This window comes from Eriocheir sinensis, chromosome 7 (assembly GCF_024679095.1).
Source record: "Eriocheir sinensis breed Jianghai 21 chromosome 7, ASM2467909v1, whole genome shotgun sequence".
NCBI classification, from domain to species: Eukaryota; Metazoa; Arthropoda; class Malacostraca; order Decapoda; family Varunidae; genus Eriocheir; species Eriocheir sinensis.
Window position 1 is genome coordinate 12,795,959 of NC_066515.1, and position 16,649 is coordinate 12,812,607.

Here is a 16,649-nt window from a genome sequence, read left to right on the forward strand (position 1 = left end):
GTTCTCTTTCACCCACAGCGATCCCTCCGAGGATGCTCTCTCCCAGTGTGACGAGATGGATATTAAGGAGGAGGAGAAGGAGGAGGATGAGCCCATTGAAGACTTTGACCCAGTCGCTGGCTATGCTGTCTTTGTCCGTGCGTTGAAACCTAAGCCAAGTAGCACCAGGTGAGTAATGAAGATACCTTCCTACTACTGCCCAGGCCAGGATTCGAACCCAGGGCTGCACACTTGTAGTCAGGGACATGAACCACTGCACCACATGTTTACTAACCTGTTCTCATTCACCCACAGCAACCACTCCGAGGATGCTCTCTCTAAGTGTGATGAGATTGGCATTAAGGAGGAGAAGAAGGAGGATGTTTGCATCAAGGATGAGCCCATTGAAGACTTGGACGCAGTCACTGGCTGTACCACCTTTGCCCCTGCACTGAAGTCCAAGCCAAGAAGCAAGAGGTGAGTAATCAAGTTGCCTTCCTACTATAGTCAGCCTTGCCCGCCTCACACACAGTTATCACCATCCACGGTTCTTGATGGTGGTCAACTGAGTGAGCATGAGACTGAAACTATGCTAAAAAGACCTAAACTCCTGTGTACCGAGCATTACTATAGTACTACCATTTGAAATACAGTGATCCCTCGTTTATCCCGGATGTGTTGTTCCAGTACCCCCTGCGAAAGGCAAAAATTCACGTAGTAGCGACCTTATATTTATTTTATTATTTATATATTTTATATATTATATTTTATGTATATTATTTATATAAGCACGCATCTCTGTGAATCTCGCCTCACCCCGTGTGAACACAGTCACCCAACCACTAGTTTCTCGAGAGATTCAAAGTCGGCTACATTTCACGGGAAACTCATCAAAATTCTAGTCAAACTCAATCACCAACATGTCGGTTACAAGATCTAAGTAGGTAAGGTCGACCTATGCACATCCCGTCAATGACGACACAAGGAGGGAACTAGCATTCTCTCTCACGCACGGTTCCTCTCCCATTCTCTTTCACAATTCAGCTGTAACTAGGTTATTTTCATAGGATCTCTCTCTCTCTCTCTCTCTCTCTCTCTCTCTCTCTCTCTCTCTCTCTCTCTCAATTCAGTGGTAACTAGGTTATTTTCAAGGGATATATCTCTCTCTCTCTCAATTCCGTGGTAACTAGGTTATTTTCAAAGGATATCTCTCTCTCTCTCTCTCTCTCTCTCTCTGTGTGTGTGTGTGTACACACACACACACACATGCACCCACACAGACCAGACACCTCGGAAGACAGACGTATGGTGCGACCGTCCCGGTGCTAGGATCAGCTGTTCATCACTACCTGGGTTTGTAGTGTTTACAGGCGTGGGGAGTGTGTATTGTATTGGGCTTGTCTCCTGTATTGACCAGTTTGTAACGGTTTTGAAGTCGGAGTTAAAAGTTTCCGACTCCGACTCCGAGAAATTTTAAAGTTGCGACTCCGACTCTGGCCCCCTCTTCCCTCCCCCTCAACTTCCTTTTTTTTTATGGTGCTGCCTGTAGCACCAGTAGACTCCCTTGAGGTCCTCTTGGACGGTCCCAGCCAGAGAATAGTTTTTGAACCGACCGCACCCGGTCACTGCATTAGCTAGCCATCTTGCTCTCCTCTCTTTATATGATCCCCCATCCCCCAGTTACATTAGTTCAAACAATGGTTGCCAATTTTGTTAAGTCTGTACTTTCTGTCTCAACTACATTTGGAACAGTCACCTCTTGATTAACACAAGTTTAAATAATGCGTTTTTGATTTAACACGAGTTGATATTTAACCCTTTCAATACGATGACGCCTACGTAGGCGTCATGAAGCCCCAGTAGCATATACGATGACGCCTACGTAGGTGTCATATTTCTATTCTGTTTCTTTTTCTATTGAGTTGTCCCGTACTTTGTGTTGGTTACTAAGTAAAGACGCCGTATGCTGTCCTTGAAATCCTATTGCTCCTCCCACCATCCTTGTTCCCACCAATCACAAAAAATGAGCTATAGTATGCACCGCCTTCTTCCCGCCTTGTGTCTAAAATTAGGAAGTCTCATTGGCTCTCTCTCTCTCTCTCTCTCTCTCTCTCTCTCTCTCTCTCTCTCTCTCTCAAACACCAAGGCGCTGACACCATCACGTCTCGCCAACGTTGCCAGATTGCCGTATTCAACCTCCTATTTTTGCTGATTTCCGACCCAAAAACTGCCTCCTCGACCCCAATAACTGCCTATATAAATAGATATCGGCAAAATAATTAATTATTGGTGTCTTTTGGCAATTGCTATGGCCCAGAAATAAGTAAATACGAGGCTCTGAGTACGATAATCTGGCAACGGTGCGTCTCGCCCACCTCTCTCTCTCTCTCTCTCTCTCTCTCTCTCTCTCTCTCTCTCTCTCTCTCTCTCAGACACCAAGGTGCCAACACCACCACTCCTTGCCTATCTCTCTCTCTTTCTCTCTCACACACACACACACACACACACACACACACACACGTACACACATACATTGTCTGTGATGACAAAGGAGTATCTGGCAGCTCTCTGACTGATGATAACAGAGTTGTATTTGCTGATAATTTCTCGACATTCTTCCTCCTCTACACAATCATCTGCTATCTCTATTTCTTTCCCCCTTGCCCCATTCTCCCCTTTCTTTATTTCGCTTTTTTTTTATTTCGCGTTGACGCAATTTATATTATGCATAGCAGGTATATGTTGACTCGTCGTGTATGCTGCTTTGCAAATACGGGATACATGTAATGAGGGCTTTCAGCAGCATAATATACGGAGGCGACAAGCAGATACATGCCGGCTCAGGTTTCCCGCGCGCGGCCGTGCACGCCGTATATCAGCCAGGCGGGCTCTTTGAACATCCGGCGCGAAGGGGTTAAGGAGATACATTTAACCCCTAGAGTATGGGTGGCGATATATTTCTTTGGATGCTGTGCACGGGGAAAATTTAGACATTTAAAAGAGGTGGAAATGGTGTTTTTCTTCTTTGCAGCAATTGTATATTCACCTAGTATATATGGTGGTGTAATAAAACTTTTCTCCTAATAATAATAAAAAAGTTATGACAGACGAAAATATTTCACATTTTCTCGTGGCCGTGACGCGTCGTGTGGAAGCACCCCACTCTCTCTCTCTCTCTCTCTCTCTCTCTCTCTCTCTCTCTCTGGGCCGGATTGTCAAATCTTACCTTCGGGCGACAGGACCCTACGCCCAGAAATCTCTACCGTTAAACTGTTTTGGGTCGTGAGGAGTCCCGCCGCGCCAAAGGGGAAGGGACGAGACGAAGGGACAACAAACACCGCCTCTTCCCCCTACCCTTCGCTGCCGCTGCTGTTATATTACCCCAATATTTGACCAGGTGAGCACATTCCCCACATGTATCAATAGTTTTTACCTGTTTAAGGATGCATTAAGCCTATGTGAACACGTGAAAGGGTCGAAAGTAGCCGTCATCACGTAGGACAGAGTGGGTCAAAGGTGGCTGGGGCAGGGGGCACACTACTCATTTTCATTACAATATTTGACCAGGTGAGCACATTCCCCACATGTATCAATAGTTTTTACATGTTTAAGGATGCATTTAGGCTATGTGAACACGTGAAAGGGTCGAAAGTAGCCGTCATCACGTAGGACAGAGTGGGTCAAAGGTGGCTGGGGCAGGGGGCACAAAATATTATAATAATGTGTTCATGAGTGAATTAGAAGACTCCTATTAGATAAATACTTCTTTTTCGTGGATAAGTTGTGCTTTCTTATTTCATTGCTTTGGTCTCTAGTTAGGTATGAAAGAAGAACCTACATGGTGGCACTCCTGGGTTAAAACTTGTAATTGATTTTGCAGGTTACTGAGAGCATGGCCGCTTATGAGCAGCTTTGGGATGATCTGGACCTCTTGGATCAATTGGAGGAGCTAGATGGTGAGATAGATGCCGAAGGAGTTGTCGGACGTAGACGTCGCAGAATTGTTACAGGTAAACCCCAACAGACTTAAAGGATTATGTATACACCTTCGTAACACGCATCTTTCACCAGACAGCAAATCCACCCCTCTGCCCACACATAAGCACTTGTCACATACATCATCAGCCCTTTCATTACTTCCTTCCATGACTGCGCTTTCTTTAGATGTTGCAATGCTACAGTCATGTTTTACCGACAATCTGAATCTCCCCGTACCATCTCAAAGCCTATCAAGCTGACTTCCCCCATAAGAATGCCACATAAGGAATGGCTATGATATATTAAGTATATAATTATTAATCACTACTCTTACAGATCGGATGAATCCCTTCGCAGCAATGAGTGATGATGAATTCATGGACCGCTTCAGGGTCAGGAAAACGTCAATGTATGACCTAATTGAAGAAATTAGAGATCACCTTCCTGCCCCAAATGACTCAAGAGGTAATTTATTTTCACCGTACATTACAATTATACAGTGTTTCTCTGTCAAACTGTCATATGTACTAGTTATATTGCACGTATCAAGTGTCATTTATAGTTCCTATCCATCACAGCCTCAAGGGTTAATTTGGCATGAGTGCAGATGCCACACACAGCCACTATGTATGCTCCCAACTTTGCCGTTACCTTTTACACGAGCTTCCTCTCTTGACAGGCTGTCCTGTTCCGCCACATCTCCAAACCCTGATCGCGATACGCTGCATGGCAACCGGAGACCACCAAATGACTTTAGGTGACTGCCATGATTATCACAAACAACAGTCAGCCAGTGCCTGAAGGTGGTGTCAAGAGCAATTGCTAGCTTGAGCAGGCATTATATACAGCCACCTTCGGGCAATGATCTGCAGCGTACAATCCAGGATTTTCATGCCATTCATGGAATGCCTGGAGTTATCGGGGCAATTGACTGTACACACATTGCCATACTGAGACCCTCTGTTGAAAATTCAGAGGTGTTTCAGTGCAGGAAAGGTTTCTTTTCATTGAACGTCCAAGCTGTATGTGGACCTGACCTGCGGTTTTATAATGTTGTTACCCGTTGGCCAGGGAGTGTCCACGACAGTAGGATTTTCTATAACAGTAGGCTCTGTGCTGATATAGAGAAAAATTTAAACCCTAGGTATCACTTGCTTGGAGATGCTGGCTATGCCTTGAAGAGGTATCTGTTGACGCCAGTGTCAGTTCCAACTAATGAGCACGAGAGGGCTTATAACAACAGTCATACCCATACGAGGAATACAGTTGAAAGGGCATTTGGTGTTCTAAAAAGGAGATTTGGGTATTTAGGGAAGAAAGTTAGGACAAATTTAGACACCACTAAAGCCATCATAGTTGCTGCAATGGTACTGCACAATATTGCAGTCCAAACTAGACTGGTTTTGCCACAAGATGGAAGGGACATGATAAACATCGATATCAATGCTCTCCATAATGAAGTGCCAATACAGAGACAGGCGAACGTACTAGGTAGACTGAAACGGCAGCAAATCATTACTGACTACTTTTAAACAAGATGGGAACCTTATTGTAGGTATAAACAGATGTCTCCTCTGTCTCCAAACTATTTCTTTGTAAAGGTGGTCAGATGGCATCCACTTGAGCCTTACCATGGGCATACCCTTCAGATAGTTCTTGAGAGTAAGTAGTAGTTCTATGTGAATGGTGTAGTATATATTTCTTTTTGACCAATTGTTAAATAAAGCTCAGGTGCTACCATATAGTTTTTACCTTTTTTTTTTTATCACACAAACGTCAGAACATGAAAATTCTTAAATTATCTTAAACATGCAAGAAATTGGATGATGTTAGCAAGGCAAGCGCTGATGTCAGTTGGCATACAATATTTTTACTTAAACATATTTACATAAACTTAAACCTATTCCTACATTCTAAGATTATATTTACAAAAACCTATTCCTACAATCTAAGATTAATATGTATATTTAATCTAGAATTATATTTACATAAACTTAAACTTATTCTTACATTCTAAAATTTATATTTATATCTACATCTAAGCTAAACTTAAATTTACATTAAAATTATACTCATTTTTAATTTGTTTTTATTGTTTATTCCTTAATTCTAGTAATTTTTGCCATGCAATTTCCTTGTAAAGTCTGGCCTCTTCCCGCCTCTCCTTGGCTTCTTCCCGCCTCTCCTTGGCTTCTTCCCAACTCTCCTTGGCTTCTTCCCGCCTCTGCTTGGCTTCTTCAAGACGAACCTGCATTTGCTGCATCTGTAGGTCCATCAGTGCGTCCCTCTTCTCCAGAAATCTCCGCTGCATTTCTTCTTTCTTATTGCTAGCACTTTCTCCTCCTGGTGTGCCATATAGTTCATGGTCCTGAAGTGCCCTCCTGGCACTACGCTGCCTCCTCTTTCCACTTGAGGATGGACAGGAGGACACTTCGGGTTCAGCCACACTGTTTCTTTCCTCGAGTGTCGGCTCTTCTGCTGGTGTAGGTAGAGGTGGCGCAGCGGGCTCTTTCAGATGAACCACTTCGTAGAGGGCGGTTGAGTAAGAATTTTCTGGCATTAGATAAAAGAAGTTAGTTTGTGAGAAAAGATTATAAAAGTATATGTGTGTATATTAACCTCTAGAATACAGGTCTTTATTTCTGTGGCTCACAGAAGTGTCAGAATGTAACTTTTTTCCATTTTTAAAGTGCATTTACTGAAATATTATGCCTAATCAGGTTTGTTTTTGTCAGATTACTAACTTGACACTGATACTGTTTTAAATTTACTACATTATGGTTACAAAATACAAATTCATTACTGCACATGAACACCGTAAAAAGGTCACAATACGTATGATACACATTAAAATTGCATATAGTAAGCCATTGTTTCCCGTATATTAGACAGTGCATGTCTGTAATGTGTTAATATATGTGAGGTGGCTTCTGGGCCCCAATCACTGTCTGTAAAAGCTTCTGCCATAACTGCTACAAGCTGTACTGCTTATGATTATGCTTATATGGCTTCAGGGCCCCAGTCACAGGTCAAAGAGGCTTGTGGCTTAACTCTTACAAACTATACTGCTTATGATTATGCTTATATGGCTTCTGGGCCACTGTCACAGACCGTAAAGGCTTCTGTCTTAAGTACTACAAGCTATACTGCTTATGATTATATGGCTTCAGGGCCCCAGTCACAGGTCAAAGAGGCTTGTGGCTTAACTCTTACAAACTATACTGCTTATGATTATGCTTATATGGCTTCTGGGCCACTGTCACAGACTGTAAAGGCTTCTGTCTTAAGTACTACAAGCTATACTGCTTATGATTATATGGCTTCAGGGCCCCAGTCACAGGTCAGAGGCTTGTGGCTTAACTCTTACAACTATACTGCTTATAATTATGATTATATGGCTTCTGGGTCCCAGTCACCAGCCAAAAAGGCTTCTGTCTCAAGTGTTACAAGCTATACTGCTTATGATTACCACTTAAAACATCTTACCTCTCACAAAGAGAGACTTGGTAAATCGGATGAGTCGACCATGTCGGTGCGACGTTGCTGAGAATAAAGATATTTTAGTACACAAGCATAGTACTGTCTTGTGCAGCTTAATGTACTTCAAGAACATGTTTAATCAGTTGATGCCTGAGGTTTTAATAGAAATTTTGAAAAGACAAGAGTTTATGGTGATTGGAAATGAATAAGTGAGAAAGGTTAATGAGTGGGAGATTGTAGAAGAGCCATGGCATATTCAACCCCATCAAGAATTGAGAAAAGCAGACGTACAATGTAATAGAATTATGTTTAATACTACTGTAAACTTGTTGATTATTCTTGGGTACTTTCTGTTATTACATGACTGAAGAATTTAAGATTTCACAAGTTCCTGCATTTTTACTGACAAATATAATTAACAAACATGGTAATCAAAACTGACAATGGTCACTTACCCTGAGATGACATGGCATCATGATCATAGGGGTTGCCAATATCCTGGATATCGGTCCCAAGAATGGAGAGGACCTGCTCCGTCTCAGGTGTGAGTACCTTGGGAGGGGTGCCACCACTTGTCCTGAATATCTCACGCTTTTGGCGTGCGTCCTCTTGATTTGCCCTAAAATAAAGGTACAACAATTAAACATCAGTACAGACTATACTTTTTTGTGTATAAGCTAGTATGACATTATTCATCACACTGTGGTGTAGTGTAAGAGTAGTGTCAGCATCTCTCCTATTCTATAATTCATCTCTACACTATGACAAGGTATAGATATGAAGGGGATGGGCAAGTTTTGAGTCCTGAACTCAGTGTAGATTACTTTTCTCCCTTCCACATACAACAGTTTAGTCTCAAAGAAAAGAATCAAAGTCCTGGGTGAAGTGCATTAGTATGTTATTACCAACATCCTGCCCAGGAATGGATTTCTAATGTAAAACTTCAGCCAAATTACATTACTACAGGGGTTCCTTCACGTACAGAAAATACCTAGTTTGCGTGTGTGTGTGTGTGTGTGTGTGTGTGTGTGTCAAAGCTACTGAGGAATGAAATATGCAAATTTAGAATTGTAAAGGGTAGGGTCATTTACTAGTACTTGTATATGTGGCATAGCCGCACCCCATAATATTTAAAAGGGAGAGCGGATTAGTTAATGTAATGGAAACGAGAGAGGGAGGGTTGAACCTGTGGTGCGGCAGTGCCACATATACTGGTAAAAGCTACTCTCACATTTGTCGCGTCATTTTTGCTGGAGACTTTATAAAATATTCTTTAAACTTACTTTACTCTTATTTTTTCCCAAATTTTTCTGAGCTGTCCCTCCGTCCTCTTGGGACCCATGTTATGGGCATTGAAATGTTGGGTAATGCGTGCCCACGCTCGTCTCTTTTGCTCTAGTAGTTTCCCATCTGTTTTTCTGTTTTTCAAGATGGGTTCTTGGGTTATCAACCCAATCAACATCTGCTTCTCCGCAGAGGAAATGGGGCTGGTTCTCGTAAAACTTTCATCAATTGTCACCTCCATATTACTTGCTGTAAAGAAAGAGGGGTGCTGAAATTACATAAGTTAAATTAGGGGAGTCTACAAATTACAATACTACAGGAAGTATATGTGGTAATAAATGTGGTTATGGTCAAGGTCCAGCCTGTTTTGTGCACACCATAATTACGGAGAACAAGACGCCTCATAAGCTACTTAGGTATCCACTAGCTAGCTACGTCAATAAACAAACAAAAAACACCCTAAAGTCCGGCACATGCCCCTAAAGTGGTCAGTCAAGGCAGTGATAATTGTGGCCATGGCTAGGGCAACGTGGTCTCGTCAGTACTCCCTCCCTAGGGCTAGCCAGACCCAAAGGAATACATTTGGTTACCCACAAGGGCTAACCCCGTCAGAAAACGTACAAAAAACATCATACAATATGTCATATGATGAGTAAATTCAGTCATACATGTGGGGCTGACGAGAGCCCAACAGGCTGTAGTCAGCTCTCCCTCAATTAGGCTAACTAGACCCAAAGCAAGCTATTTGCCTACCCACAATGGTTAACCCCGTCAATAAACACACAAAAAACATCATACAATAGGCCAAAATGTCCTACCTTGTAAATAAATGCAGGGAAACTTGGAGAGGTGGTGATAGCTCCTTGCCGCCAGCAGACAAACAACAGAATGAAGTTAGCGATGCGCATGTAAATAAACCCTCCGACGTACCAACCCCTCCGTGTTCCACGCACTGGTAGGGGGAAGAGGAGGGACGATTTAACGCTGCCGAGGGCCATCAAAGCACTGAGTTCTCCCTTCGTTGGGAGCCGTCGCGGAAGGTTAGATTTGACAATCTGGGCCTCTCTCTCTCTCTCTCTCTCTCTCTCTCTCTCTCTCTCTTCCTCTCGCTACCACCAACATCAGTACTATTGTAAATCTCGAGCATGCATTGCCTAATTTTGAAATAACAACCGATGAAGTCCTTAAAGCTCTCCATTCACTTAAAACAAATAAAAGTCCTGGACCTGACAAAGTATATCCAACTCTGCTGAAAGAAACGAAGAGCGAAATACTCTCCTCCCTCACAACCGTATTCAATATGTCCTTGCGACAAGGCATCGTCCCTTCAGATTGGAAAAAGGCTAACGTGACACCGATTTTCAAGAAAGGAGACAAAAAAGTACCAGGTAATTACAGGCCCATTAGTCTAATTTCGGTTGTAGGTAAGCTACTTGAGGGCATAATTAGAGACAAAATTGTGAGTTACCTTGAAAGCCACTCATTGATTGGGGACTCACAACATGGCTTCCGAAACAAAAGATCCTGCCTATCAAACCTATTAACCTTTTATAACGACCTCTTCACTGTTTATGACGTATCCAAATCACTGGACATAGTCTATCTTGATTTCCAGAAAGCGTTTGATAAAGTCCCGCATCATAAATTACTTTACAAATTAAAGCAAATAGGTATTGACGGTCAAGTAAACCAATGGATCGCGAATTGGTTGAGCAACAGACAACAAAGAGTAGTGATTGACGGATTTAACTCAGAGTGGGCGCCTGTCACTAGTGGCGTCCCTCAGGGCTCGGTCCTTGGCCCAGTGCTCTTCATTATTTACATCAACGACGTGGATGTTGGACTCAATAACCGCATTAGTAAATTTGCAGACGACACAAAGATTGGTAACTCGGTTCTCACTGACGAAGACAGGCAAAGCCTCCAAGAGGATTTGCACAAAATTTCAGCTTGGTCGGATAGATGGGAGATGCCCTTTAACGTAGACAAGTGCCAGGTCCTTCAAGTTGGAACGAGGAATAAGAAGTTCGAATACGAAATGCGCGGCGTTAAACTCAAAAGCGTTCAATGCGTCAAAGACTTGGGGGTCAAAATCGCGTCAAACCTCAAATTCTCACAGCAATGCATCGATGCAGCAAATAAAGCGAACAGAATGTTGGGCTTCATTAAAAGAAACTTTGTATTCAAGAATAAAGATGTAATACTCCCGCTCTACAACAGTTTAGTCAGACCCCACTTGGAATATGCGGTACAGTTTTGGTCCCCCCACCATGCAAAGGATATTACTAAATTAGAAGGTGTTCAGCGTCGGGCAACGAAAATGATCCCTTCCTTGCGCAACAAATCCTACGAAGAAAGGCTTTCTACCCTTAACATGTTCTCTCATGAGAAACGTCGCCTCCGAGGAAAACTGATCGAATGTTTTAAAATACTTAATGGTTTCACGAATGTAGACAGATCAACATTGTTTATGATCGATGACAGTCTGCGCACGAGGAACAATGGCGTAAAACTCAGATGTAGACAAGTAAATTCAGACTGCACAAAATTTTTCTTCACCAACGTTGTAGTGCGAGAATGGAATAAGCTTCCACCATCAGTGGTCCAGTGTAACACGATTGACTCCTTCAAAAATAAGCTCGACCGTCACTTCCTTCAACTTAATATCAACTAGAGTAGAAGTGCAACGTTTTGGAGTCTTCTGATTAATGTAAAATCACTTAGGTTTAACCCTAGATAGGAGGACCTGCGCCACATGGAGTCATAGCTTCAGTAATTTTGGTTTTCGCGGGCTATGGTTTCCACAATATTGGCGCATTGGCAACTTTTGTGGTTTCCCCACGCAGTACAGAGCCGGGGCTCGTTGTGAGAACACGTTGGTTTACGCTCCTGCGCTCTCGTCGTCATTTGTAAGTATTAGTGTATCCAAATGGAACAGGTCCTCCTTTCCCATTATAGTTTTGTAAAGAAGAAGTGCTACGTCAGATGTCATTGTGGCAAATGTTTGTAACACCAACACAACAACAGCAGGTGTTTTAGCTAAATATATTCATGTACTTATGGAAACATGACCCGCCATATGTAGCATAAAATTTTTTTTTTTCTTTTTTTCTTTTAGAGTTGTTGGAATGCCTCCAAAACGAGAGAGATACCTATCCAAGGAGGATCTAGAACGTTATGTGAACTCTGAGGACTTCAATAAAACAGTTGACATTACAACAGAGGGCATAAGTGACGATGGGAGTGCTGATGAGAGTGTGTGCTCTCGTCGTCATTTGTAAGTATTAGTGTATCCAAATGGCTCAGGTCCTCCTTTCCCATTATAGTTTTGTAAAGAAGAAGTGCTACGTCAGATGTCATTGTGGCAAATGTTTGTAACACCAACACAACAACAGCAGGTGTTTTAGCTAAATATATTCATGTACTTATGGAAACATGACCCGCCATATGTAGCATAAAAAAATATATATTTTTTTTTTCTTTTTTTCTTTTAGAGTTGTTGGAATGCCTCCAAAACGAGAGAGATACCTATCCAAGGAGGATCTAGAACGTTATGTGAACTCTGAGGACTTCAATAAAACAGTTGACATTACAACAGAGGGCATAAGTGACGATGGGGGTGCTGATGAGAGTGTGTGTGGTGATTTATCATCCCCACCCCCAGACCACCCTGTACCCTCTACCTCACGTGCGTCTCCCCAGTTATCAGAGACAGTCATAGAGTGTACCAGTGATCCTAGTGGTGGTGTGAAAGCAGTGATTACACCGCACAAGGACAAACAAAAGGACGACGGGTGTGATGATCCTGACACAGTGATTGAGTGCTCTCAAAGTGGAGATGTGTCTGACCTACAAGCTTGTGTTACGGTACGTAAGGAGATACCCACAACGTCACGACTACGCACCAAACGCCGATTATATGCCTCAACACCACAACTCAAGAAACGTCGAAATGTGGCCACAGAGGTTTCTGATGATTCTGATCCAGACTACATACCTGATGGGTGGGATGATTACCAGTTGTCACCAGTATCTAATGGTAGTCCTGTGAACCGTACAATCATTCATGACAGATCAGCATCCACTTCAACGCTCACCCAGTGTACATCAGCCACTGCCACGCCCACCCAGGATACATCAGCCACTGCCACGCCCACCCAGGGTACATCAGGCACTGCCACGCCCACCCAGGGTACATCAGCCACTGCCACGCCCACCCAGGGTACATCAGGCACTGCCACGCCCACCCAGGGTACATCAGGCACTGCCACGCCCACCCAGGGTACATCAGGCACGCCACGCCCACCAGGGTACATCAGGCACACGCCCACCCAGGGTACATCAGGCACTGCCACGCCCACCCAGGGTACATCAGCCACTGCCACGCCCACCCAGGGTACATCAGGCACTGCCACGCCCACCCAGAGTACATCAGCCACTGCCACGCCCACCCAGGGTACATCAGCCACTGCCATGCTCACCCAGGATACATCAGCCGCTGCCACACCCACCCAGGGTACATCAGCCAATGCCACGCCCACCCAGGGTACATCAGCCACTGCCACGCCCACCCAGGGTACACTGGCCACTGCCACGCCCACCCAGGGTACATCAGCCACTGCCACGTCCACCCCTGATATATCAGCTACTACTAATGCTGATGATGACAAATTTTATTTCAACATTTCAGCATCTCAGTGTCGCACTTCCGACAAGACTGTGTGGTCTAGGAAACCTCTTCGAAGGAGATGCACAGCCACTACCCCAGCTGTCCCATATACCCAAGGGCTGACAGCTACATCAGATACTGCTGACTCAGCCAGGGAACTGTTTTCACTTTTTATTGATAATGAGATTGTGGCTGACATAGTGAAGTACACCAATCAGAGGATTGATTGTCTTGCCCCAAACTATAGTAACCAAGCCAAAGCAACTGTATCGCATACCTCACAAGCGGAGATAATGGCCCTCATTGGTGTACTTGTACAGTCTGGCGCAAAGCAGGACAATAGGGCAACAGTGATGGAAATGTTCAGTGCACAGCTTGGGACCCCATTGTACCGTTCCGCCATGAACCAAAAAAGATTCAGCTTCCTCTTGTGGGCCCTCCGTTTTGATGATATGACAACACGGGAGGAGAGAAAGAAGGAGGATAAGTTGGCCCCATTTAGAGACGTGTGGGACAGGTTTGTCCGGAACTGCATAGTAAATTATGTTCCTGGTTCGGACATCACCGTTGATGAACAGATGTTGGGCTTTAGAGGGCGATGTCCATTCAGATACTATATGAAAAATAAACCAACAAAATACGGTTTAAAGATTGTAATGGCATGTGATGCCCGCAACAGTTACATGCTCAATGGTATCGTGGACTTAGCCAAGCACAGACGGCCCCTTGTAGCCCCAGGAAAACTCGGGCAATACTACACAATGACGTTGATGGAGCCATATCTGGACAGTTACAGGAATGTAACAGTGGACAATTGGTTCACCTCATTGTCCCTGGTGACGGAACTATACACGAGGAGAACCACGCTCATAGGGACATCACGACGCAAAGGGTATGTTCCCCCAGTGATGGTGGACAAGAAGATACAACACCCCACAGACACTAGCATTTTTTTGTTCAAGGAAAATGCAGCAATGGTGTCATACAAACCAAAGAAAGACAAGATTGTCCTGCTTCTATCTTCAAAGCACAACACTCCTGCCCTGGCGGAAGACAAAAAACCCAAGATCATTCATGCCTACAATAAAACAAAGGGAGGAGTGGATGTGCTGGACAACATGTGTGGAAGATACTCGTGTAGTAGGAAGACTCGACGATGGCCACTTTGTTTATTCTATGGAATGATAAATATAGCCGTAGTAAATACATTCATTCTGAGTAAACTGAAAGAAAACTGTGCAACCACAGTGCGACGCCAGTTTATGCACACACTAGCCATGGAACTGGTGAGACCCTGGGCTGAGCACAGGTTACACCAGCCAGGCATGAGAGTATCAGCAGCCTCACTGATACGATTGTGCTTCAACATAGTGGAGGATGTGAGACCCAGGGATGTAAATCCTCCAGCAGGACCACGGACCAAGAAGAGGTGCAGTTTGTGCCCATGGAAAACAGCCAGCCAGACAAGGACCGTCTGCTCCATGTGTCAGAAACCTGTCTGCCCACACCACTCAAATATTGTCTGCCTTGAGTGCAACGAGTAAACTAGCAGGTAACTACATATTTTATATAATGCTTCCACACATTTACAGTCTTTTATGATATACATAAACAATAGTTTTTATATTGCTCACACATTTACATTCTTTTGTGATATATAGAAACAAAAGTTTTTATATTGCACACACGCATTTACAGTGTTCTGTAGAATATAGGAATAATAGTTTTTTTATATTGCACACACAGACTTAGTCTTTTATAGTATACAGAAAAAATAGTTTGCACAAATGTATAAAACCGCATATCTACCAAAGTGAGCCAAAAGCAGCGTACTAATTCGCCGGTTTTCATTCATTCCAGGTGGCCTGATTTATCTACACTCCAGAGTTGAAAGATGGACTGAGTGGTCGTATAAACCTTTAACTTTATAGTTTAGTAGGATTTTTTTGTTCAATTTAATATTTCTATGCCTCAGGGCCAGAAGGAGTCAGTCTTTAATTTTTTCTCAAAGTTTTTTTCAATTAATTACGAACTGTATTTATTTTCATTTACTCCTATTCATTTATACCCCTAAGGTTTCCAGATACCTTATATTTGTACCTCAACAACGTTTAGTGAGAATAAAAAATGTTTGCATAATTTATTTTATTATTTTCCCTCAGTGATGCCAAATGGATACAGGTCCTCCTTTAACGTTGCGAAAACATAGGTCCTCCTATCTAGGGTTAAGGACAGACCACCAAGTCTGGACCATGGGGTCTGTGTGGTCTGATTTTCTATGTAAATCTATGTAAATCTCTCTCTCTCTCTCTCTCTCTCTCTCTCTCTCTCTCTCTCTCTCTCTCTCTCTCTCTCTCTCTTTTCCCCCCTACTTGCTCTTCCCCCCTCTGTCAATGTCACTACCATAGCAATCATCAGAGTCACTGTCACTTTGATTCGCCTGTGCTCTACTTCTGCCCAGAGCAGAGGAACTGCTTGACGTGTCACGAGACATGACTGATGTATTCCGAACAAAAGTGGAAAATGATCTGTGGCTTTCAGTAGGCCGCGCGCTGGAGACGAATGAGAGTGTGTATGGATGCCAGATGCCTCCACCATTCTTTTGAGTCATGAATTGGTGGTATATTTGAAACGTAGGGAGCGTAGTGTGATGATTATATATATGATCCCCATACGGATGGGGCGTTTGGTAGCGCATTTATATACACAATCGCCGTAATGTAAGGGTTAACAAACGTGATATGTTCGATTTAACACGAGTTTCATCGATGACGTCACGCTCAATGACGTCACCGTGCGGAGACGCTGTCTTTCTCCTCAGTCTGAAGCTAGATGGCACTGTGAGTGGAACGTTTCTCTGGGGTGCGTTTGAAAGAGCGACTCAGGACGTACCGGGTGCCCAGACCACTCGGGACCCTCTATCAAACGCTTTTGTGCGCCTCTCAGTTAAGCCTCGTCATTGCTATGGTAACGGCGTCTCACTGGCAACAGAATGGCATTCGCTGCTCTCTCTCTAGCTGTTCTGCCACCGAAATGGCGTCCACTGATCTTCCTGACAACGTTTAAACATGCATCACAAGCTGTTTTGGCCGACGATCTCCTTGCAATAGAGGATGAAAAAGAAGCTGCAGTGTTTATGGTGGCACAGAGAGGTGAAATGCAATGAAAGCACTTATGTGTGTTTGTTTGGGCGGCCATATTTGCTGATGACGTCATCCCAGCCCGTGGACGTCCCAGGTTGCCAACCCGTGCTGCGGCG

At 43.7% G+C, this 16,649-nt stretch overlaps 2 protein-coding genes and 1 long non-coding RNA gene across 4 annotated transcripts in view; 2 read left to right on the forward strand and 1 right to left on the reverse strand.

Moving 5' to 3' along the window:
- LOC126995296 (nuclear pore complex protein DDB_G0274915-like) overlaps positions 1-13,358 on the forward strand; it is a 44,869-nt gene extending 31,511 nt beyond the window's left edge. Inside the window, exons 3-6 of the mRNA XM_050854785.1 lie at positions 19-168; positions 295-456; positions 12,216-13,177; positions 13,267-13,358. Coding sequence (XP_050710742.1) covers positions 19-168; positions 295-456; positions 12,216-13,177; positions 13,267-13,358 — 1,366 coding nt within the window. The remainder of the gene's footprint in view (positions 1-18; positions 169-294; positions 457-12,215; positions 13,178-13,266) is intronic.
- LOC126992610 (uncharacterized) lies at positions 1,193-4,858 on the forward strand. 2 transcript variants are annotated; one of them, XR_007746739.1, is made up of 4 exons: positions 1,193-3,376; positions 3,860-3,989; positions 4,294-4,422; positions 4,637-4,858. It is a non-coding gene; the product is annotated as an uncharacterized LOC126992610 (long non-coding RNA). The 2 variants fall into 2 exon arrangements; XR_007746741.1 differs by lacking the exon at positions 1,193-3,376 and having other exon boundaries at positions 3,676-3,989.
- LOC126992606 (myb/SANT-like DNA-binding domain-containing protein 3) lies at positions 5,491-9,675 on the reverse strand. Its single transcript, XM_050851420.1, has 5 exons — positions 9,540-9,675; positions 8,721-8,970; positions 7,893-8,056; positions 7,444-7,500; positions 5,491-6,510 (listed from the first exon to the last, which is right to left on the reverse strand). Exons 2-5 carry the CDS (start codon positions 8,960-8,962, stop codon positions 6,047-6,049), a joined length of 927 nt encoding a protein of 308 aa, XP_050707377.1. The 5' UTR covers positions 8,963-8,970; positions 9,540-9,675; the 3' UTR covers positions 5,491-6,046.
- Positions 13,359-16,649: the final 3,291 nt, after the last annotated feature.